The sequence below is a fragment of the Calliopsis andreniformis genome, chromosome 2 (genome assembly GCF_051401765.1).
Source record: "Calliopsis andreniformis isolate RMS-2024a chromosome 2, iyCalAndr_principal, whole genome shotgun sequence".
Lineage (NCBI taxonomy): Eukaryota > Metazoa > Arthropoda > Insecta > Hymenoptera > Andrenidae > Calliopsis > Calliopsis andreniformis.
In genome coordinates, this window is record NC_135063.1 from 9,905,978 (window position 1) to 9,929,975 (window position 23,998).

Genomic DNA, 23,998 nt, shown 5'->3' on the forward strand with positions numbered 1-23,998 from the left:
CCAGCTTGAACGATGCTTCTGGCGAAATTCCCTTCGAAACGTGATCACAAGTGAGAGCGTTCGTCGGCCAGCTGTGGATAAACATTCGAATGCAGGAAAATTAGCGCGACAGCCTCGTTATAATTTCCAGCGTTTGTAAGTTATTTCGTAACTAGTTAGTTAACCAGCGGTGACAATTGGCGCGTAAGCTCATCGATGTCTGTGAAGGCAACCGAAATTTGGCATAATTTAAATTACGCTCGCGTAACTCGTGCGACTGATCGATGCAACGTTGAGGGATTAATTAAACATCAAATGCCACCATTAGGAATGTTCAAAATTAAACTCTGATGTCTTCCATTGGAAATTGTATTTTTTCTTTATTGCAAGTGTTCTGAGTTTTTCGATGACTTAAAGGAGTATCAGTTTTCGATCCCTTTTATTAAGTATTGAATATTTGGTAAATAAGTAATTAACATATTCTTCTACCGTCTTGAATTCTCTTCTCTTGCAACTACTGATAAGTTCTTCGTTTGCGTAGTTCTCTAACTTCCTTCGATAATATAGCGATCCAGCGATCAGATTTCAGAGATTTTTACCTTCGTTTTGGAACTTTATTATAAGTTTTAACGACAACATTAAGTTACGCGAGTTTAATGGAGATTCAGTGAAAGATGTTCAGGAATAGTTTGCCCTCTATCTTATACAGCAATTTCGTTGTGCAAGAAACCACGTCTTCCGCTTTTCAAGATGAACAGGAAGTGAACTATAATTGCGAATAATTTCTTGGCAAAATACCTAGTCAGTATTTCTGGTTTTAGCTTAACAGAGTTCAGTAGTACAAAATAGATAATATCAGACATGTAAACGAAAATGGATCCTCACGTTACATGATGTCAGAATTATAATTCAATACAGTATGTTTACTGTATTTTCTTTATAACAAATTATTAATAATAATATACAGTAAATTTCCATGTTTGTAATTTATATTAAACATTAAAAATTGAGTCAGTATAAATAGTCTGACTTCACTATATCAACTGAAGATTAAAACCAATATTTCAGGAAATATTTGTAAATTATTCAGTGCCTCAGATTTTCTAATATTATATTCTTCTTTTGAAATCGATCGCATTGATAAGTATGTCACCAACTCAAATCAAATCACGTGCATGGAAATAAGGTTCAGGACATTGTACATTCTGAAAATGACATTTAGCTTTGTTTTTCTCCTGGCAGTCACAGTTCCAATTACCTTCTTTAATTTTGCTTACGTCGATTCATTTTCTTCGCCATCAATCCGCATTCGAGTCGCAAGTGGAAACGATTTTTTAATTATACGACCGCTCGACGGACGTCATGGCATCGCGTTACGAGAGGAATTTGTTCCACGTCGTCAGCCACGTATTTCCGCTTCGCTGAAAGAGATAATTAAACAGCTCAGCACAGCCCTCTTCATTCGATTGTCTTCGGACCAAATAAGAAACGATAAATACAATCGAAGAAAAAATGAGTTCCGGACACTTAAACACTTTCACGCTGAGTTAAACGATTGCTGACTATCAACTATAAATAGTCGATACTTAAATGTTCCTCGAACTGTTTCTCGTCTAAAAATGGTTTCTATTTTTTTCAACACTTATCTCAATTTTTAGTACCTACCTACGTAGGCAATTGGCTTCTCAATATTATACAAAAATCTTCTTATCTGCAATCTTAATAACGTGATGACAATAAAAATTCAGAACAGAAAACAGAAAACCTACTAGGGTTAGATTCAAGTATTCATACGTCCAAATTATATATCCAAACTCATCCTTATTAACACTTAAGGCTAATTAATTATCTCAGAATCTTATTCACCTTATAGCAAAGCCAAAAGACATCACTACGAGAGACATCCTCCTACATCAAAGCTATTCAAAATAAAAATTCATCCATATAGATATCATAAACTCCCACATACAGGGTGAGAAACACTACATCCCTCTGGATTCTACAAACATTCACCCCCTGCCCTCAATTTCGCAGTCAATATAATTGTTTACTATCACCTGCTACGTACATCGCCCCCACTGTCAATAATCGCCTAACCTCGACTCGATCGTTCTAATTAATAGCGCCATTTGCGCCCCTAAGCCCTCGTATCGGGCGCGGTCGTACGCGTTCAATGGATATTCGACGGGCAGCTTTCGATTTCCAATTTCATCGGTCCGCCGATTTCCAATCAACAGTGGACGACCCAGAGGAATCGACATTTCGCCCCGACGGTGGACGTGCGTTTACGAGACGACGAAAAGCCGCGACGAGGGAGCAGCATTTTCAGCAACGTCGCGGATAGGTCGCGGCTAATTAAATCTGGAATGGGATTCCCTGTTGTTCCAATGGCAGCCTATTTATGGCTTGTCGATAACCACGCGAAATTGTAGCTGACCCTCAGCTACTGGCCAACCCTTTCCCTCCCCCTCGAACTACCCACGACGTGGGTGTATCCTCTAGTAATCGTTTCTGCGGTTCTCCGAAGGGGCCTCGCGTAGCAGCTGCTTCGTGTCGTGGCCGTCGAAGGGATCCGCTGGCGAATCGAGAGCGCGGCTGTAACGAACCGACGTCGGCGAAGATTGGTCCCGCGTGACGTCAGCGAGGTCAGAAGAGGGTCCACGGGGGACGGGGGCAAATTGTTTTTCAAAGGGGAGTTTCAATCGTACGGTTCGATTGTCGCCCCGATCCGTTTACCGAAATTGTCCGACGGAGACGTTTCGAGTGGACGGGGATGCTTGATTGACGACTGGTGTCCTATATAGGATGGGGTTTCGAGTTGTTTGAGATTAAACGTTCTTTGCAACGACAGAGTAGCAATTTTTTTTTTCCTTTCTTTTTTGGCCCACTCTGGAGTTGTTCGAGAGTTAATCGCTTTTGGTTGGACTGTTGTAGTAGGGGGGTGCTGGGTATTTTGTTTTTATTCTCTTTTGGATTGTCACTGTGGGGGATGACTGTGTAGCTGTGGATCCAAGGGAGAACGATATAAGTTATATTTTTGAAAAATTGTGAGTTTATATCTTGCGTGAAGCTTGTAAAGTAAAATTTATTTTTTCGACACTGGGAACTTTTTTCTAAGGATATTTTTTATAATTTTTATGTAACTGCATTGAATCAGGAATAAATTTGATTTGAGTAAATGTGAAGCCAAACCAGGGAAGTTTATCTTTTGTACTTTTTCCATATTTGAAAAAGGTTTCATTATTCAATGTTTCAAATATGTGACTACGTACAAGTAAATTTTATGTATGCGTTTAATTCGAGCGTGATTGGTACTGTAACACCGCTTTACATAGTCTTCGAATAATAATACTATGGACTGTGGAAAGTTTATTGGAAATAGAGGTATCTCATGTATCACGCAATTTTGCATCCAGGTTTATGTTTCAGTGAATTTTCATTAAATTCCCAACTAAAATAAACACTCGACGTTTCCACGCACCCATCGAAATGATAGAAATTCTGCGTAATCGTGTAGCAATGTCGATGGGATTTCGGGGCGTTGCCAGATTGATTTCTGCGTACAAATATCAGTGTCAATGGCTCGTGATTTTGAAAAATACAATTACCGCATAAACTGATTCGTTACATTGGAAACAAAGCGTAGGTACATGGTTAAATTCAACCTCGTATTTTCAGATCGAATAAACAGAGTCTGATTGAGCCCAATTCATAACATTTTCTGCGATTGCAAAGTAGACATGGTATAACAGTATGTACTTGTGGCGTTCAATTATTTTATCTGATTGTGCATTGAATTAAACGACTTTGCGACCAGTACTTTAAAAGCATATTAAAAATATCTGCTGATACGTTTGTAATTTAAATTCACTTATTAGTGATATTCATGTGAGTCTCTTCCTCAGAATAGTTATTGTATATTTGTAATGCAATAATATGAAAGCTTTTTGCCAATTATACTGCCTTAATGAATTATTCAAACACTGATATTAATCTAGAACTGTAATTATGTAAATACCATTTTATTCTGACTTGTGAGTCATGTAAATATAGTGTTCAGTTATATTTATTTGCTGGATCTTAAAGCATTATTTCATTCACTTAGCTTTTTTGCTAATGTTTATTCTTACTAGTTTCAGTATATTTGAAATAATTTGTTAAAACCAACTTTATGTTTCAACGTAATCGATCCCGTCGTAAGAGTGAAATCTATATTCCAGCCACGCGTTATCGTCACTTTGGAATTTCCTGTGGTTGAAGGCTTGGCCGAGACTTCCTGGAACGGTTTCGACTTTACTAAATTCGGCTTTCATTTTCCACATTACGCCCCACTTTCGGTTTCGAGATTCGGCTGTGAATACGACCACAACTTTATTCGGTAAACTCTCGACCGAGTTCGAATTCAACGAGCGTGCATAAAGCGATTAGCTGTGGTCGATGCATTTTCGACCAAAGACCTTCTCCTGCCTGCAACAACGTTTTCGACAAAGTCGGAAGGATTACTTCCTCAGTTCGAAATTAGAGGCGAGTTCAAATTATGGTGGGAGGGATACATTGAGTATGAATTTGAGGTTGGCGCTAATGCTTTACTCATCACAAAACAAATCCAACATTGTATTTCTGATAAAAGTTCAGAAGTTTTGTCAATTCAGAAAATTTAAGTTCTTAAACAACAAAGCATTTAAATATTCAAATATCCAAATATCCAAATATCCAAATATCCAAATATCCAAATATTCAAATATTCAAATATTCAATTATTCAAATATTCAAATATTCAAATATTCAAATATTCAAATATTCAAATATTCAAACAATCAAACATTCAAATATACAAATATTCAAATTTTCAAATATTTAAATATTCAAGTATATATTATTCAAATTCAAGGTTCAAAATTCGATATTCTATACTTACGTCTTGAAATATTCGAGTTTTTAGGTAAAAAATTATAGGTCATATTATACATGTATATGTCCAAAAGATGTGTTTGATATATTCTTCTGGATGAATTGTACAAACTAGTAAAAACATAAATGGTGTAAATACGTGTATATCATGCAAGGATCGAAGCTTGCAAATTATTTACATGGACGCTCGAGTAAAATCGTCGCAGAGGAAATTCAATTAAGATGCATGCAGACAGGCTATCGAGACCTCACGCTCTACAAGTCGTAAAGACAAAGGAACGTAAACAAGTATCGACAGGAAGCTGTACATTAATTGGAGTATCGCGAGACGTCGTCGGTCTAAATGAACAACGATTATCTGATACAAACAGGTGGCATCTCAGAAAGACTTATAAACCTGTTTAGGATCATTTAAGTATTACTAAACTGAACATTCGCTCTCTTCCTATTATCTTCTTTCTCGCCCTTAAACGTGTCAAAATTAATCTATTTCCCTCGTGCCCTTCCGAAAGAAATTGCTCCACGTATAACAGCTTAAACTATACTTCAGGAGATGTCTCGTCCTATCTTATTTCCTTAAGACACTCTGCTCATCTTGTTCTTATCAGAATCAAGTACCTACGTAAATCCTCCAGGGTCGAACTAGCTAAGCCAAATTTTAATGAGTTCAGAAGCACTGCAAATGACTTAAATGGGTTTAACAGATATTCGTAGAAAGTAAAACAATTACAGAACTTCTAATACTGTACTCTGAGTTCCAAGAACAAAGCTTCACATCATTTACAAATTATACAAGGAAATATAAAATACACGTTATTCTATTACTGTATAATTAAACAATAAATAGAAACTGACTATTTAACAGGCAGTAAAACAATCAAACTGCCTCTGCTAATTTAATTGTGACACATTATCATGGAAATCAGGCACTTCCTTCGATCCCTGGATTACCATAACGATTGAACACAAGCGTAGATTGCAAGTAAAATAGTGATCCTCTCTAGATTAGCAGACAATTAATCAGGCATTGAAAATGGATCGAGATAGCCCTGTGGTGGTGATATTAATGGTTCTACCAGGCATTCTCGTGGGCACGTAAAGGATCTCGATAGTGGATGCGCTATGCGCCTCTATTAGGGACTGTAACCCATTGCACGTGTGCTCGAATACAGCTCAGAGGGAGGGGGAAGCATAGGCGCATAATTCGAAGTGCGTGGGCGGCGTACACATTCATCGTCAGCTAATTAAGGAAATTGTTCGCATTGCGTTGGCGCGAACAGATGTTACCACTTGAGGGTTAAACTTCGACGCCAGTGGAACGGTTCATCAGGACGAAAATGAATTTCCCCCACTCTTGGACTGTCACTGCACCTTGTATATGGCGCACTGTGTGCTACGTTTTAATTAATTCCCTCGAGTATTGTTGAAATAATTCGTTGCGGTATTAGGAAATAATTTGGATGAAAGTTTGAAATTCTTCTGCGATTTATTGTGGGTAGATGAGTTTGGAGGATTCGAAAAAAACATTGAAATTTTCTGTGGGACGAGAATAATTCTATGATCGTAAGATAAAATTATATGACTCTTACGAATAATCTAATGCTTCCAATTTCAATATCCAAATTTTATCACCTTCCAGTCTGTTAAGTTTTAAAACTCTACTTAGATATTTTACTTTCTTAATTGCAATTCCTGGAGAGAAGTCACATTCTGTCACCAAACATAATTTTCTAATTTATTTGAATCATCAGTGAGACTTCTGATAGAGTCTCAAGCCATGAATATAACAATTCCGAGTATGAACTAAGTTTCACGAATATTACTCTATCCACCTCGACTTAGCCTTCAAGACAGTTTTGATTGAGCCAAAAATCATAGTTTGGACGAGAGAGTCTCGAACGATCGCAGTTATCACAGTTTCGACGATAATCGAATTATGTAACGAGGCTGCATGCAAAGACGAGAGGAGGATTGCGATGGCATTCGCGTCGTTAAGTATTTAGTGGAGCACTTCCTGCAGCCGCCGATGCAACTTGTGACACTTGGCGGCCTTCCAATCGTGGCGAAGCTGCCTCATAATCATTATAGGAACGCCCTCAGAGAGCACATTGTCTCTAATCTGCAAAACTTTTGGGGAAAACTTGTTCACCGCGGAGCTCGACTTGGCACGACAGATTTGGTCCACGAGCGGCCTTTTATGGCTTCGAGTTCATTCGGCAACTATAGTTCCCGACAGAAGAACGCGCAATAATGGACAGACGAGACATAATTGGAAATTCACGCTGTTTTCACGGAATGAAATTTTGGTGACAGTATTAAATCGTTTGCTGTCTTCCAATGACAAAATATTTATTTGCTCTATGTACAAATTATTGCTATCACTTGTAATCTGATGAGACTAATTATAAGTGAGTGGTAATATAAATTCGTTTCCTCAGACATATAGTTAGTAATGTAACCTCGAGTATAGCTAGGCGTACAGTAAGTAGTATAACCCTGCGTGTGGTCAGCCACGCGGTAAGTAGAATAACTTCGGATATGGCCTGACATCCAATGATCATATACTTTATGCATGAATGGAAACTTTTACATCAACCTACTAGTTAGTACTAGTGGGTGAATATATAGTGAAGTATACTTATATAATTTTGAAATATATTAAATGTAACTATTTTGAAGTACTCCAAACGTTTCCTCTCGATAGAAGAATATTCTTTAAAGTTTTCTTAAGGAAATTCTTTTCTAAGTTTGATGTCCTTGAACAGGAGGTATCCATCTACTAAGTTTTAGTTTATTTAATTTTCTATTTAAAAAAAACATGCTAATTCGTTTCATTTCGTTTTTATGTTTGTTCAGGTCTAGATAAAGATAATTTCCTTTTCATCTTCTCTTCCTCGTGAGTCCACGTAAGATTGTGTACTGGATTCCATAATCTCCTAAAACACAGCGAAAACAGTGCCATGAAAATCAGCTGATAGATGATTTATAAATCCTGCTATCGACACTACGCGAAGGTAAACGCTGAAAAAAAGCTTCTTCTGCCAAGGTTATCGGCGTTACCCATTACGCTACTCCAAGCACACTCGATTAAGTTTGTTTGGGTGGACAAGCCCGAGAAATCTCGCCTTTAAAGCGTGCTCAATGGGGCAGCTGTAACTGACGGTAATCTCGTTCGAAGTAGCAAGGAAGAAGCTACGATAAGTGGAAAAACATGAACTGGAGGAAACTAAAATAAACAGGCCTCCACCTTGTGAAAATTAGCTACTGTGAAAGTCAATGAAAGAAAATTTTTCTTTATACAGTAAATATGCTCATTTTTATGACCACTGGTTGAGTATCCAAAAAAAGGAATATTAAGTTTTTTGATTGCAAGAGATACTCATATTTCATTCACAATGAGCAATCTGCAACTAGTTTATTTCGCTCAGTCGTAACACGTGTAACAAACAAATGATTCTAGCACGGAATGAAATAACCAAGAAGATAGTGTTGTTCTAGTACCTAGAAGTTGCCTCGTTATCGAGCACATTCAACTTGTTACACATAGCTGAGACATCGAGTAACTTGAACTGACTGTAAGGGCCGCGAGAAGGAGTTTCTTACCCCTATCGTAACCGAGAATACACCGTAGTGTCTAGTCCACTAATAAACTACCTAACAAGCTATAACACCGTCTCCTAATATATGACTGCTAATGTATCATGATTAATGGTGGCCTACCTAACGAGATCGCGTGTTATATATCTGCTCCTAATTGTAAGTTCAATATAGTAAATGAAGGAATTATTGCCAGTAGAAATGATCGATATAAAAACACAAAGAAGTGTAAGATTTTGCTCGTAGCCCCACGAAACTTTAATAACATTGTTTGATAATGTTGCAGGCCCCTGCCTTTACGTTTACCCAAGAGCATACCTCACCCATCGTTCCCACTTTATCATCCAGGAAATATTTGAAAGCTTGCTTCGTTTCCCGCGAGCAAACCAGAGAGCATCTCAGTAATTTCTCATTTAACTTGAAATATCTTGCGTTATCCCTTTGAAGAGGTTTCGTTGCTAAGTGATCGTATCCCTACTCCTCCGTTTCCATGATATTCCACCCTTAATGGACCTTGAAAATTGATCTAGGTCATTATTCACGCTCCTGGGTTTCACGAGTACCTCCCGCGAGTTCTGATACGAAGGGACGAACCAAGCTCGTATTTACCACGCAACGTGATTCGTTAACGCCGTTGCTACGATAATGAACATCATGATTAAAGCGCGGATCATTAATTTTTCTTTCGTTTAGAGCTTGTGTTACGTAAGCAGAATCCACGAGCGAGCGATTAATCGATGTTAGGGAAAAAAGTATTCAAGACTGAGTTCTCATTTTATACCTACTTTGGGTAACTAGTGCCTGCTTCACCGCTGGGTAATTAATTAAAAACGCTCCGTGATGAATGGAGGAAATAGATATGTATGACATAATTCATTAATTATATGCAAAAGGCATTATAATAATATTTCGTGTAGGATTTTTTGATTCTATGTTGACTTTGAAAGTACAATTTTGAACACAAATTAAAAAATATTTCATGAGGTTCTTAAAAAACTTCTGTGTGAAACTGGTTTTATAAATTTAGAGAATGGTTATATAAAAGAAGTTGCTCAATTATGTAATTATAAGTAGTTAAAAGAGGATGTCCTGAGTATACATCATTGTCAAGTGACGTCTGACCATGTACAATTCTCTTTCACTTAACCCTATACGTACAACTGCCTCATTTGGTTCTGAACTAATATGTACATTGGCACCGCGGAGAAGTTAACCACAACCGTGTGGTTCCTGCCAACCTCACACTGATGCGTGTAATTTACTAACACCACGCGATAATCTGTAGGCTAATGGAACCCTTAGAATGTCAAATGATACATGGCGTATTTGTCATACAAATTAAATTGACTTTCAAATTAGATCATTTCAACTTCGACTAGATAACACTGATATATCTCAGCTTTCATAAATGAAATAAAAATTCTCCAATACACCCTTATAAACAATTGTAGAAGCTATACACTATCACAAACTTAAAATTACTTACCAATTCCAACGAAGAACACTACCTAATCTTCTGAAATACCATCAAACATTATCCTCCACAAGAACACCATCACTATTATCAAATCCACCTCCAAATACAATGTCCAAAAAAAACGTAATATCTATAATCTCTAGTTATTTCAGAGATGCAATCTCTCATGTCCCATAAAACCAAAACAACGTACATCTAAGACAATTAAACAACGATTACCCTCACGAGACCATTATTTCTTCTCTTAAAGCAGCCACCACAATGGTATCCCACGTTTCTGACAAACACGTTTCAAGAAACCCTCCTCGTAGCTCGAGCTAGGCGTTCCTACAAAAGTCATAAAGACAGTTGGCGACATTAATCATCGGCCAGCGACAGGCACCGCACTCTTCTGCATCGGCGTGGCCCTGCATTACCCCGCTGGCTGAGTAAGCCACTTGACAGGAAACATTACTTCCAACTATTGCGTATTTCTCCCCGTGGCTGACGTCGTCGTTCCACGCGGCATTATTTCCATTAATCTCGTCGTGTGCCGACCGTGAGCACGTTTACCCGTAAATCTGAAATGGCACGTCGCTCGTGCCGGCCCTAAATCTCCATTTCAGAACCGTGCAACTTTCAGCGACGTCATATCGCGCACTTACGTTGCTGCTCGTAATTGTACAAACTGCGCCACACGAAAGGAGGAAACGGAATTCTGGTCCTCGTGTGAAACAAATTCCGTGGAACTTCAGCTTTGTCAGTACGAGCTTTCGTGTACTTGTTACAAGGAGATACGAGTGATTTAACTTTCGACTAGCGGCTGGATTAATTTTGGGATTTTGATTAGCACTCAATTTATGGTTTGTGCTTTATGGTACTATCTAATATATGAAAATTAGGTTTTTGGGAAAAAATTGTTTAGGTGTAGTTTGAGTATCTCTATTATAGAGGCTTTCATCAATTTTTTTAAATAAAATATGAGATACTCGGAATGTCGCTTCTTGTAAAATTGAGATCTCTATATGTTGGTTATAATTTTAATTGATAGGAATATCTTCTGAATATTTTTTCACAGACTTGACCTGACGTTCTTTAAATTTTTAATAATGTAGAAGTTGGACATCCCGAGTTTTTTTTTTTTTAAATATGTGCACTACAAATATATCAATTTTTGATCATTTTTACTAATAGCAGTGAATGTACGAATTAAAAATCATATTAAAATATTATGCCATCTCTGTAGTTCCACGAAACAAGCAGAGTCAAAACACAGCACTGTCTAATTAATTATGCACAACCCCTGAGTACAAAATTACGAAAGGGAGGCAAAGGGAAAGCTGTGCTTACTAAAGCAGAATTTAAAGTTTTCTCCGATAAAACGTGACTATCAACTCAGCCTTTTTAATAACAGTGGTTCGCCGTCTCGGTATCGACGAAGGGCCCTGTCAAACTTAATCAAACCCCGTCGCGAGAAATTGCCATCGCCCGCTCCCCTTGACTCTCTTTGTTTCTTCATGTCGGGGGACAATGAAAAATTGGGATCTGGCTTCAGACGGTGGTGACAAAGTGACAAAAGAGGAGGAGCGAGTGGAGGGCACCCGAATAAATTTTCATCGAAACACATTCGACCTGTATCTGTATCGAATTCCAATATTCGTGTGTCGACCGATCGCGCACAGGAAACGCCCTCTTTCTCGCCCTATTACATATTCGAAACGCCGATGAAGCTCCACTGGATCGCCCTTTTTGCTCCGAGCATTTGCAATTTTCTCTGCTTTGTCCACCAGCGTGAGACGCTATACTACGAAATTTGATTGCTTTTATGAGAGCGTCTAGCTACTCACATCGAACATAATTCTATCATACTTTAAAATTACGTGAGGCACAGGTAGATTTTTAAGTGACAAGTTTTACATACTGTTGGGTTGGAAAATTGTGAACAAAATACCATGACGGAATTTGAGGCGATGATAATATAAATATATGAAGATATTTCGAAGAAACTTTAATTAATCGATCATAATATCGCGTAATTATTCGTAATGGGTAAAGATGAAAACAGGCCGCATTTAATGGGAGCAAAATGAAAGTAAAGTAGGGGATACGATACAACGAAATGGGTCAACTTAAACGAAACTTCGTAATTAAATGAGAGAAGAATTTGAAACCTCCCCTGAACTGCTGCCATTAATTGCGTTCTAGCATTATCTTCGAGCTATAAAATGTGTTAATAGCTGAGTATATGTACCATCACAGGTACGTATATTTTCTTTATGGGGGCTTAGTTTGTACAAGATTAAAGAATTTAAGTGAACGAAGAGTTGATATCTGAATCGACAGGCGAAATTTATCAAATTTGCGATGATCCCTATGAGAAGTAATGTGAATGTTCAAACTTATGTACAAGAGTGTATAATTTTTACAAGCTAGAACAACTGAACGACTTTGAGGATTTAGGAAAATATTTCTATGGTAAACTACACAAATATTGCTTTTATTTTTAAAAAATATGTACCAAAAATACGGGGCGCGTGATTCTATTTTATGATGCAACACAGCCTCCCGTTTTATTTGCGTTTCACATAATTTCTGCATCGGCAAGATTACATTTACAAAATTCATCTTCAAATTGAAATTTTACTTCCTTATGCAAACATAAAATCAGCATTCGTAAAATCATAAATACATATATCACATCCTATTTTAGCAAATATTCGCAAGTAGTATTGTTCCCTCGAAATAAAGCGTGTTAATCTCTATGAAAATTGCACACGGGATCAGCTTCGCAAGAAATAATTGGAAAACATCACACGGTACATATTTATTATCCATTAAGTGAAACAAGCCACGTACATGGATCCTTCTCACAATTTATCGATTCCCTTCTCTCGTTTGTGTTAACAGATCGGCGTTTGGAAGTCCTGGGAAAAGGAGGGTCTGGACATTAAGGACATCGTCTGGCCAGGGAACACACATACGCCTCCTCAAGGAGTACCAGAGAAGTTTTATTTGAAGATAACCTTCTTGGAGGAGCCACCCTACATCAATCTCGCGCCCCCTGACCCTGTGAGCGGAAAATGCCTGGTAGATCGTGGTGTTCACTGTCGAGTGGCCAAGGAGTCCGACATGGTCGAGTAAGTCGAAAAAATTGTTCACCCTTTAACTGATTGAATCTTTGCCGCCCGACAAAGTGTGGAGTCATCTGACGTTTAGTAAAAAGGGTAATTTTGAGGAGACGATAGTTTAAAATGCTTTCTGCTTTTTCATTCTTAAGCTTAACTTTCTTGGAAACCTTTTGAATGGATTTGTTGAGTTTTCATGGCACTATAGCTCTTCATTTATTTATTGAGACCTTTCATTTCGAACGCTGGAAAGTTGGAAAGTTGTGAGGGCAAAGTAAGACTTCATTTGAGGGAAGTGTTAATAGATCTGAAAGCTTCTACTGTAATTGAAGCAGATGAGTTTAGTGGTTCATAATCCAGTACTGAACAATTCTTAAGGGTCTTATTTATTTTATTCAATTTTAATGAGAAAATTAAATGGTATTGATCCATAATATAAAGCAAGTGCGAACATAACGAGTTCGAATTGGCGAGTAACAGCTAATGGCACTAAGTACATAGGAAACGAGTCCACAGGGAAACATATTCCATATTAGTAGTTTCTGTTTAGGGAACATCACTTTCAGCTCGCTATAAATTGACATTTAGTCTCCCCGAAGGCCTCTGTATAAACTAAAACTGCAATTTTACTAATTCGTGTTATCTGAATCACAATAAAACAGGATACATTTACAGCCTCATTTCGCAGCTTGTAATTCACAATTTGCTTTTCTAAATTAGGCTTGTGAAAACTTTCCCATCACTCAATTGCTGAAAATGAGTATTTATACTTTCTAATATTATCTGATTCTACAGCTGAACATATCCCATGTTATACTACTTAATGGATTTCTGACCATATTCGAGCTTATACCACTTAATACTCGTCTTACCTATTCAAGAATATATTACTTACTAAATCATACTACTTAGGTGATGTCTGTCCATGTTCGAGCTTATTCTACTTAATTAATGTCTGTCCATATTCCAGGTTATGCTACTTAGTGGACGTCTGTCCATATTCAAGTTTATACTACTTACTTGCTTTCTTGTAGTTATTGCTACACAAAACATGGTTTATTACTCAGACCAAAATTACTAGTTGGTGCACTAGTAGGTGCCCTAGTAAGTGCTAGCAGCTCCCACCAATACGTTATCCTCAAAATACGATTTTCATAATGAAGGGACAAAGCAACACTTCAGAGGACAAAGGACCGCGCCATTAATTTCAACAGCTGCGCATTATTCTCGGACGTAAATGTGATCCACCGTGTCGTTATTATTAATCAGAGTTTTCCGTGTTGCACGCGACAATGAAACCGAAACACGTAAATGGTGGCTGCGAACTAAGGGTTAGCCCCGAGAGCATAATTTCCACGGCGCAACTTCATAGTTCCTCTCGAGAAATTCCACGAGGAAAATTCAATTTCGGGCATCCGTGCGAACCCCGCTATTATCCATTATTCTTTTCGCCCTGTTCCATCGGGACAACCTCCCCCCGCTGCCAGCTGTTCCCGCCGTCGCTGTTTCTTCGTTTCAAGCCATTACGGGCACGTCTCAGACTAGCCTGCCGCTCGTGCCTCTCCAACGAGAGAAACTCCTCGACAATGACAACTCCCAACGAAATTTGCATCGTTCATTCTTGACCGCATTGGTTAAATGTCCATTGCAGGTAAAGCGATTAGCGGACTGCCGAGAAACAAATTACTGGTCGAAGTTGCCCGATGAACTCCTAGAATCCAGCGTTTGTGAGATGGAAACTCGAAGGAGAGGACAGTTGAATGGGGTGTTGGGAGAATGTCGGTGGTTTCGATTGGACTAACACGTTCACTGCAGATGTGTGAGATTCCTCTAAATTGATACAATGTACACTACTGTGGTATAAGTATTGGGACACCTTCATATTGCAGGAAATGCATAAAGTATACTTCAACTAAAATTCTTTAAAGTTTTATCTGCAGTTAGTATAAATAAAAAAAGTGTATTTTATGTATTTTTAGTAATGTGAAAATGTTCAATTATTAATGCACAGTAGTGTATGTATTAGTAAGAGTGAATGTGTTAACTACAGTGACGAACAGAGTCTAGGAAAGGAAATATTAATTAGAATTACGTTTTGGTACAGGAGTTGTCTCCTGCACATGTGTGCTCCTTGGGGTTTAGGACGTATATTCTTAGGAAGTTGTGCCCAGGAGAGCATTTCTGGAAACGAGAAGTGACGATTCTGGGTTTTCGAGCTGAATCAGCGCTGAGACTGGACAAAGGGCTCAGGTGGGGATAGTCTGTAAATATGAAAGTCTACCTAGGTTTAGTAGATAGTGAAGCTTTCTGGTGAAATTCCCTGACCTTAGAGATATTACGTTTGGGTATACTTTCTAGTATAGGGTACCAGCACTCAACAAAATTATTATTAAATGCCTCTTCCTGTCGTTTCACGTATGACAGACCTTAACTACTGCTATACTTTCTCATTTTGTTGAAAGAAAGAAAGAAACTTTCGGTAAATAATATTAATACTCAGCTTTACTAATTTTTTAATACTACTAAGCACAGTATCTCTTCGTTACAACTTGGTGACTAGATTCGCTGTAGTTTCTTTTATTTGAGGGCCTTGGTAACTCACAATTTTTCCTAAAACCAAAGAAATACCATAAGGAATCATAAGTTGACTTTTCGAAAAAGTATCCCACGCTATAAATTCGTCAGTGTACAGTGAACCTGTACCAAGAAAACACTGTAATACGAGTACACAATAATAGTTTAATCAACGAATTCCAATGTCTAAACTGCTCAGCTAATTGCAAAAAATATCCTATACGACAATGCTACTATTGATCTTACGCAAGCATACAATCACATTCTTACACACAAAAAAATAAATTCTTCAGAATAACATTTCCCATCTACTCCAACAAATTTCAACCATTGCATCGCGTAGCGCAGAGCAAACACCAACAATACCACGTAGTTTCACGACTTCAGCCAAGGGAGCTGATGATAAATTACTTTTTACGACTATCGTGACTGAGAAGGAATTTGATTTGTAATCTAGGCGACATCCGTGATGAATTGCTTTTGCTGAATATTCTACACGGAAAAATTACAAAAATCGAGGGGTCGTGAACACCCCCGATGACTCGGGAACGACGTTCGGCTAACTATTCGACTGCAGGCAGGGGTTTCAGAAATTGAAATTCCATTGGGAAGGAATGCGAGTCGGGTGCGTGAGAACAAAATGAAATCCACGAACGAGGATTAAACGCGAATCAATTTTCCACTTGAGCTGTCCGACGCGACGCTGGAAACAAGGTGTTCTATAAAGAGGAACTTTTCGACAAGGGTTGTAACAGTTAAAGCGGAACGACGCGGTTTGCCCAAATTGTTCCTTTCAGAATTTGCGATTTATTTCGAATAGAATACTGCAATGGACACTGCAATTTTGCATACAATTCTGAGGCCCTTTGACTAAGTATTATTGACGCTAGTACCTGCTAAATTATATTATCGGTGCATACAAAATCATATTGAATTGTATTCAAATGAGATGATTGGATGCAAAAAATTGAATTTTCATATGTTTAAATGTTAATGTGAAATTCATGTTAAGAGATATGAAATCGAAGCTTTTGCACGTACAAAATTAGGAAAAGTAAAATTTTGTATCTTTTTCCAAATTCTCTGATATAATTGCACGAGCTTAACCATATACATATACCAGATTAATAAAGATATTAATTTTTTAGTGCCTTACAGTATTTCTATAAACAATTGAACAGTATTCTACTCCTCAATACAATAAACCATAAATGAAAATTTTTCTTTTTTCTACTTATGTTTTAATGATATTCCACTTCTTTCGTTGGCGTACAATTTTCTTCTCGTCATTGAATCTTCAAAAGAGATCGCGTTATTTTACGAGGAGGACAGATAATTACGGACCGAGGAGGGAGAAAGGAAATTCGTAGCCCAGAGGAGATTACTTCAGGCATGGTGTAATTAAAAATTCCGGTTTTCAAGAGGGACTGCCTGCACAAGGTCGTGGCCGAGATAGAAGAAGGCGGTCCCGTTGCACCGCGGAGAAAATTGTGGATTTGTTCGAATGCGAATCGCTCGTTGCACAAGGATAGCGATGGAATCGTGCACGGTAGCTGTAATTGAAAAAGCCACAATAGAAGCAACGGGAAGCTTGGAAATTGCCTGAGTTGTGGTTATGACTGCCCCCATTTTCGTAAATTCACTCGGTTTCTGTGACACTCGCCACACAAAGTTTGAAACGTTTCAAATATTTTTCACGAAAAAAGGAAAACGCCCACGCCTCCAGAATCGATACTTCCATGACACTTGTCAATTGTTACACTTCACTTGCACTCATTTCTCTTCGTTCTGTTTTTTATCAATATCTGAAAATAGTCAATTTAAAATGCTTGATTAAACTTCACGTATTTTTCATTAGGTAATTGGATACGACCGTAACAAGTATTTTTGAGATAAATTAGAAAAGTAATCAATCACGAAGAACACTCCATACTACTAACGTTAATTAAAAAAGAAACTGATAGTACACTGCAATTAATAATTATCGCTGTATCGCTTAAAGCAGTGATCCGAGCATTGGAAGTCATATAACTACTTTCAATCATCGTAAATAGGTGGTTTTCCGCACCTTTGTGAAAACAGCATGGTTTTCGTGACACAGTTCACTATCGATCGAAGTGTCCATTTTCAGAGACGAACGGCGTTGAATTTACGTCGTCTTCGCTGCTGAAAACAGAAAGACTTATTGTTTCTTCACTATCTCCTCTTTGGATCTATTTCCCTCTGTTTTTATTTTCTTCCTCGAGCGTGTAGACCCACATGGATTCCTATACGCAAAGCTTCTCTGAAACGTTTCATTCCAAAGAAGCGCAAGGAGAGAAGCAGTGAAATCGATTTCCCTTTTATGGTACGGTTGCGTACAGCGACTATTGAGGAAGGACCAACCAGGAGAAAATTTTGTGAAACCTCAAACCTCTGTGCGTGGAAAGTAATCTGAACTTGTCTTTGTCTTCATCCTATTGTAGTAGAGTATTCCAATCTCATAGATTGGTATTTATTTGAAATAAAACGTATCTTCAGTTCCTCCAAGCTTGTGCTCTTATTAGAGTGAATGCATCTAAGTAGAATTTAAAATTTGTTATTCTCAGAGCATGTAAAACTAAATTTCCTTTCAATTTTGCTACCCTAATGATATTAATGGGATTAAATTCTTCTTCCAATTAAAGAGATCATCTTTTAATATTGAATTAATTTTCATAGGACAATAAAACTTGGAGGAAGTTAAGAACTCGTAGATGAATTATATCCTGAACGAACTTTAATAATTCACAACACAATTCTGAACATCACATTTGTCTTAATAATAGCATGAAGAGTTGGATCAGACCATGTTCCATAACTTAAATATTTCAATATTTAATCCACTGCTTACCATTCTGTAAATATATCTTCTTTACGATAAACCTTTTCAAGGAAACTGACGTCCTTGCGTTATTCAGCGCAAAGAGGGAAACTCTTCAAGCTCGAAGGGATATCGCGTTCAAATTCCACGGAAGTGTTTGCGTCGTTTCGACGCTTCCTTCCGATTGGTTCCTGCTCAAGGAGCAGCGGCGCGTCGACGTAAATCGTGTCGGACAACCACGTCGAAATAGGGAAAGAGTTTCATCCCTTAAACTTCAATTTCCAGCAGCTGCGGCTGCTGCTGTCACAGCTTTCTTATGGCCATCATCGTAAACTACTTTGGTCACTTACAGTTCTGCGGGGATCCGCGGTACAATCAGGGCAGGGGAAAAAGTGTCTGCCGTTAATTGCTTTTCGTTTGGACGCGATTTTGTTCTTTGAGACGAGTTGAGAGCCACTATTGCTGCCTGGGCTACGTTAATTAATCCTGGATCCTCTGCTTTGTACATTACCGTAGTCCCCATCGCTCTTCGAGAAGTCATTTCGACAGTTCAGTTTAAAATTGCACTCTGGAATTAATTATGAGACATCAAATGCAGCCTGAAGGCGCAATTTTGGTGGCATGCAGACGATAGTAATTGTTAATTAAACTTCCACAGTGTGCGTTAGTTTTCCAAAAAATTAGAAGGTTCAGGAATTTTGAAGCTTTCAAATGTTCAAATTTTAGGAAGATTCATTTAAACTGTGGTTACTTAGTTTAAGTGTTACACTTGGGAATTCTGTTAGCTTCCTAGTGGTGCTAGTAATTTACTTTGTGAAGAAATTAACATAAAATTATAATTCAATCCAGTATTCTACATTATTTCAAAAATATTCTACTACCCCCGTTCTCATTTCTGATACTGGTGTTCTTAATCTACCCTATTACAGCGAGGAGTGTTCAGCATATACCTATGCACCGTAGTACCAGTGATTACTTATCGAAGTAATCAAAGAAAATCTACTTTCAAGGCGTTTCCTGTTAAAGATTGGAAATTTGATTGAAGGTAAACGGTAGATCAAATTATCGACGGATATTAATATTAAGTAACGTTTTGAAGTCTCTTCGTGGAAATATTTATCCCTTGATATAGCAGCTTCATTTAGAAACGGGCTTCTTGTTTAACGAGGAAAAGTAAATTTGTTGGATGAGAAGAAATACCATTAAGCGTCCCCTGAATTTTCACCTTCTGCTATTTTCTTAAATGTTCAAAGAGACAGCGGTATTGCCACGAGATTTCGAAGTTCTAAACGATTAAAACGGAAAAAGTGTTGAGGGGATTCTTAACGCCTCGAGGCTCCTTTCGAAGCGTGTCTTATCTTTCGTCTCGTAGACGCCTCCTCTCCTTTGCATAAAACGAAAATTCATTCACCTTGAGACCTGATTAATTTCAAGTTCCCTCAATTATTTACCGTCCCGTAAATTTCTTAAAGGTTGGGGTGGTACTTGCTGAGTATTAGCATCAAAATTATTCTCCGCGCTTTCCTTTTGCAGAAATTCATAAATTAATACTGGTATATTCTCTTGCGAGATATTTTATATACAAATCCGCCTAATGTTCAAAAAGCGCTGTATAAGATTTAAAATAATTGTTTTAATTGAACGTAAAATTTCACTTCGTAGTAATTTCTTCATGCTCTTTCTTACAATCAATTAATTAACTTCATTCATAAGAATTTGAATGATAGTAATTATACATATTTATTATAGATATTTTAAACATTACTTAGGTGAAAGAACACACCTATAATGGTTTATAACAGTTACAGCAAGCATAAATGATAAACTACACGTATGTGCTAATCGAGCCACACGAGACCCATAATAAGTAGTATAACCTCGAATATAATCAGACATGGCTTAAGTATTATAATCTCGAAATTACCCAGCATCCAGTAACTATGTAATCTAAAATACGATCAGATCTCTAGTAGCAGTAAGTATAGTATACCACTATTGATTAATCACAGGTATAATAATACACGAAGTCGAATTTCCTACAAACACAATTTTTACATTTTTCATGGTTTCTACTATACTGAATTCAAATCGACGCTACTCGCCTCGCATCTCAGACTTTCTCAGCAAATTTCAGATCCATTTTAACATAATCCACAAAATTCTGCGACCATTCATCCGTGGTTACTTCCATCTCCCACTTTTCGATACATTCATTCATGAAAAATCTCGAAGATTAATGAGACACTACCGATACCATCGTGGGGCGTCACGTTCATTTCCATAGCGGCAAGTGCCTCGCTAAGGTTTTAATCCTTGCTAGGACGTTACACTCCAGATAATCCGTGAACTCGATTCGCGAAAGCGCCGCCCTGAGGATTGTACATCGTTTACACAGAATCGGAGCTCGAACGCGCGTGCACCAACGTTCGATGGTTCCACTGGAATTTCTCGGTCATGCTAATCCGCGAGATGAAGAGACTGCGGAAAACGTGTCGCGGGAACGAATGTAAGGATCTAGGGACGGGCACGTAGCAGATCTACGGAATGGCACCACGGTGCCTTTTTCCTTCGACTGCTGATCGTCACGTCCCCGTTTTACCGAGCACGATTCTTTCTCCTGTCTTCGTGTCCCCGTTCTCGTGCTTTATAATCGTGAGATGAGCTACGTGAGCCACTAGTGTGGCGGAATTGAAACGGTGTGACACGTTCATTGTTGCTTTTAAAGGGGAACAATAATTTACATTATGTGAATGGTCTGACTGGTAATGGACAGATTTAGCGATTGCTGAGTCAGGTGGTCAATAAACGATAATTATGGGATTGTGTCTGTGGTTAGAAGGGAAGAGAATCTGTGTTGTATTTTTAAACAATTCGAGTTGAGGCCTTGATTGACATGTAGGATAGAGAATTTATAATTTGAGGAAGAGGACAGGGTATTAAAAAAGTTTCTTACCTAGAAAAAGGAATTTAAAAAGATACTAGTTCGTAAAACAGTATAGAAGCTAAAAATTTAAAACCCCAATATTTGTCTAGAACCACAGTTTTGTCTAGAACCACAGGGATGGTTCTTGGAAGGTCTAGATGTAGATCCACGTCTACATTTTCTAGTTATGGAAATATAAATATGCATGCGTTAGGAATAAATTATTAAGAATGAGTCAGGGAAGCTAAAATTTATGCAATTTAGTCAGTGAATTACAAGTACATCTGATTAAAGAATCCTAGATCTGTTTGTTCTAAATCGAAATCATTAATAGAGTTGCCACTGCAGAAACCTTTGCCAAGATTCAGGGATGCAAAGTCCTTCAGAGTGTTCTCGTTCTGAATATTAATGATCATTTGAATTACGTGGTTCTTTTCGAGTGGCGTTTCGCAGCTGTTTTTCAAGAGAAACTTGAGAGAATTTCACTGAGAAATGCTCTCACAGGAATATCCCAGGAATCATTGCATGGGAATTTCTAATAATATCTACGTTTCCAAAGAGGAATCATTACTGAAGAAAGTTCAAGATAAATCGACGTCAACCGTATAGACGCTTCTTCAAGACTTCTTTTATTTCTCACTTTGAATTTCAGTGATGTTTAATGTAAATCCCGTTCACAACGCGAATCTCGTTATATGTAACGAGGTAAACATAAAGTGTCAGAATAAAAGCAGAAATGCTGAGTCGTTTAAAAAAGTCCGCTGTTCATTTTACAAATACTAGCTGTCGCTTTAAATCGAATCTCATGACGAGTTAACTCGAGCATTTTTCTCCATTTGATTTCATTTCGAGATCCATTAGCGATCACCGCGATGCATATGACGCCTGACGTATCTGTCGAAAGTGCGATGGAGAACGAAGCTGAACGCCTCTGCATTATACAGTGATTTCCATAAAAGTAGAATAGAACTCGATCTCACGTACCACATAATGAAAATCAAATTGAATCATTTAACGTGTAAAACGATCGCGTACATTAAACGCCACAGAAAAACTTATAGTGATTTTAAGTCTTTAGGAAAGAATAATTTGATATAGAAACAGTTTTTCTCTAACAAAGAAGATACTTTAAGAAAAAGTGTATTAACGAGTATAAAAAGATTGAATGCAACGAATAGATATATTAAATAAAGATCGACTTAAATTACCATATGTCGTATGGCGTATTTCGAAATACGGGGAACTGAAGATTCACCTACGCAGCAGGAAAAGCGATTACGCCTCTTAATGGGATGACGGCTTTGAGAAGCTCTACTGCACTTGCTCCGGAATTGCTACATTGAAAGCTATTCTCGCTGTGGAACCAGAGAAATTATCTCGCGAGTAAGTAGTTCGTCACTTTGAGCTTTAGCAGACACTTATTAGCAGAGAGTATGTGAAAAATCGATCAATCCACTAGAGTTTACCACGTGGACATTCGCAAATGAGGAAAATTAATTGTGCTGCAAAATGGGTTCTCTCCTGCTCACATTTATTAATGTGTAATTCATTATGTAATTAACACGTTTTCAATTTAGAAGCTCACTTGTGTTCCCTAAATTAATTTAATGAAGTCAGTATACGGGTAATTAATATCTCTGGATTCAAAATGAATTTTACAACCTGCTGAATTAATTCTGGCGAGGGACCCTCAAACACAGATGACCCTCAAAACCGCGAATATATTAAAACGAGAATTCCAAAATTCCAAAACTACCAAATTTGTTATAGGAGTGTGCTCTAGGAAGTTCAATATATTGTTTGGACGAATTATGTACACTGTTCCTGCTTCAGTAGAATTTCTCATAATCATTTATTCCAGCCCTGAGGCACGTAACGATTGAAATGAGAAAGAATCTATAAATGCATTATTACTGTGGCATGGTATACCTTGAATATTAATCAATGCACACAGCGTGCGTGTGCGTGAACAACACATGGTGTAAGCTCGCGCGCCTGCTGAATCGTAATTAGGGGACTAAAGTCAGCATGTGAAATCAGAGACAGTAAACATCATTATCAGAGAACAACGACACAAACAGGGCAAACACTAGCAGCCTGCTGACGTTCCCTCGCTTTTAATCGCGCGTTGCAACGGTTCAAATATGCAGGCTACATATAATGGGTAATTCAGAGTTTTAGATTAATTAAGCAGAGAGTGAGAAGAGACGATGAAGAAAATATCTTCTATTTAATAAATGTGTTTTAGATATTCTACACTCCTCTATTCTTATAGTTTTCATATGCATTAAACAGGGTGTCTGACAACAAGTATCAGAGGTTTAAGGAGATGTAGTTACATACCACAATAAAACAAAAGTCAGGAATGACGAATTTATATCTGTGGTTTCCTAGTGATTAATTTAGAGTAGAAGAATTAAAAATGTACATGAAATGTATCTGACTGGACTTATTTTATATATCCATATAACTAAGCAAGATTTCAAAGGAATTCTTCAAAGATTTGAGGGCTGCTCGAATATGCGTCAAGTGCATTCCACGAGCGAGCCATAAGCATTTCAGTACTACAGACGAATCTGATCGATCAGAGA

At 37.8% G+C, this 23,998-nt stretch overlaps 1 protein-coding gene across 3 annotated transcripts in view; it reads left to right on the forward strand.

Annotated features, from left to right (window-relative positions):
• The window catches only part of Nmdar2 (glutamate ionotropic receptor NMDA type subunit 2), a 204,771-nt gene that overhangs the window by 160,785 nt on the left and 19,988 nt on the right, over positions 1-23,998 (forward strand). For all 3 annotated transcript variants that reach the window (XM_076388550.1, XM_076388566.1, XM_076388557.1), the window contains one exon: positions 12,851-13,080. In XM_076388550.1, coding sequence (XP_076244665.1) covers positions 12,851-13,080 — 230 coding nt within the window. The remainder of the gene's footprint in view (positions 1-12,850; positions 13,081-23,998) is intronic.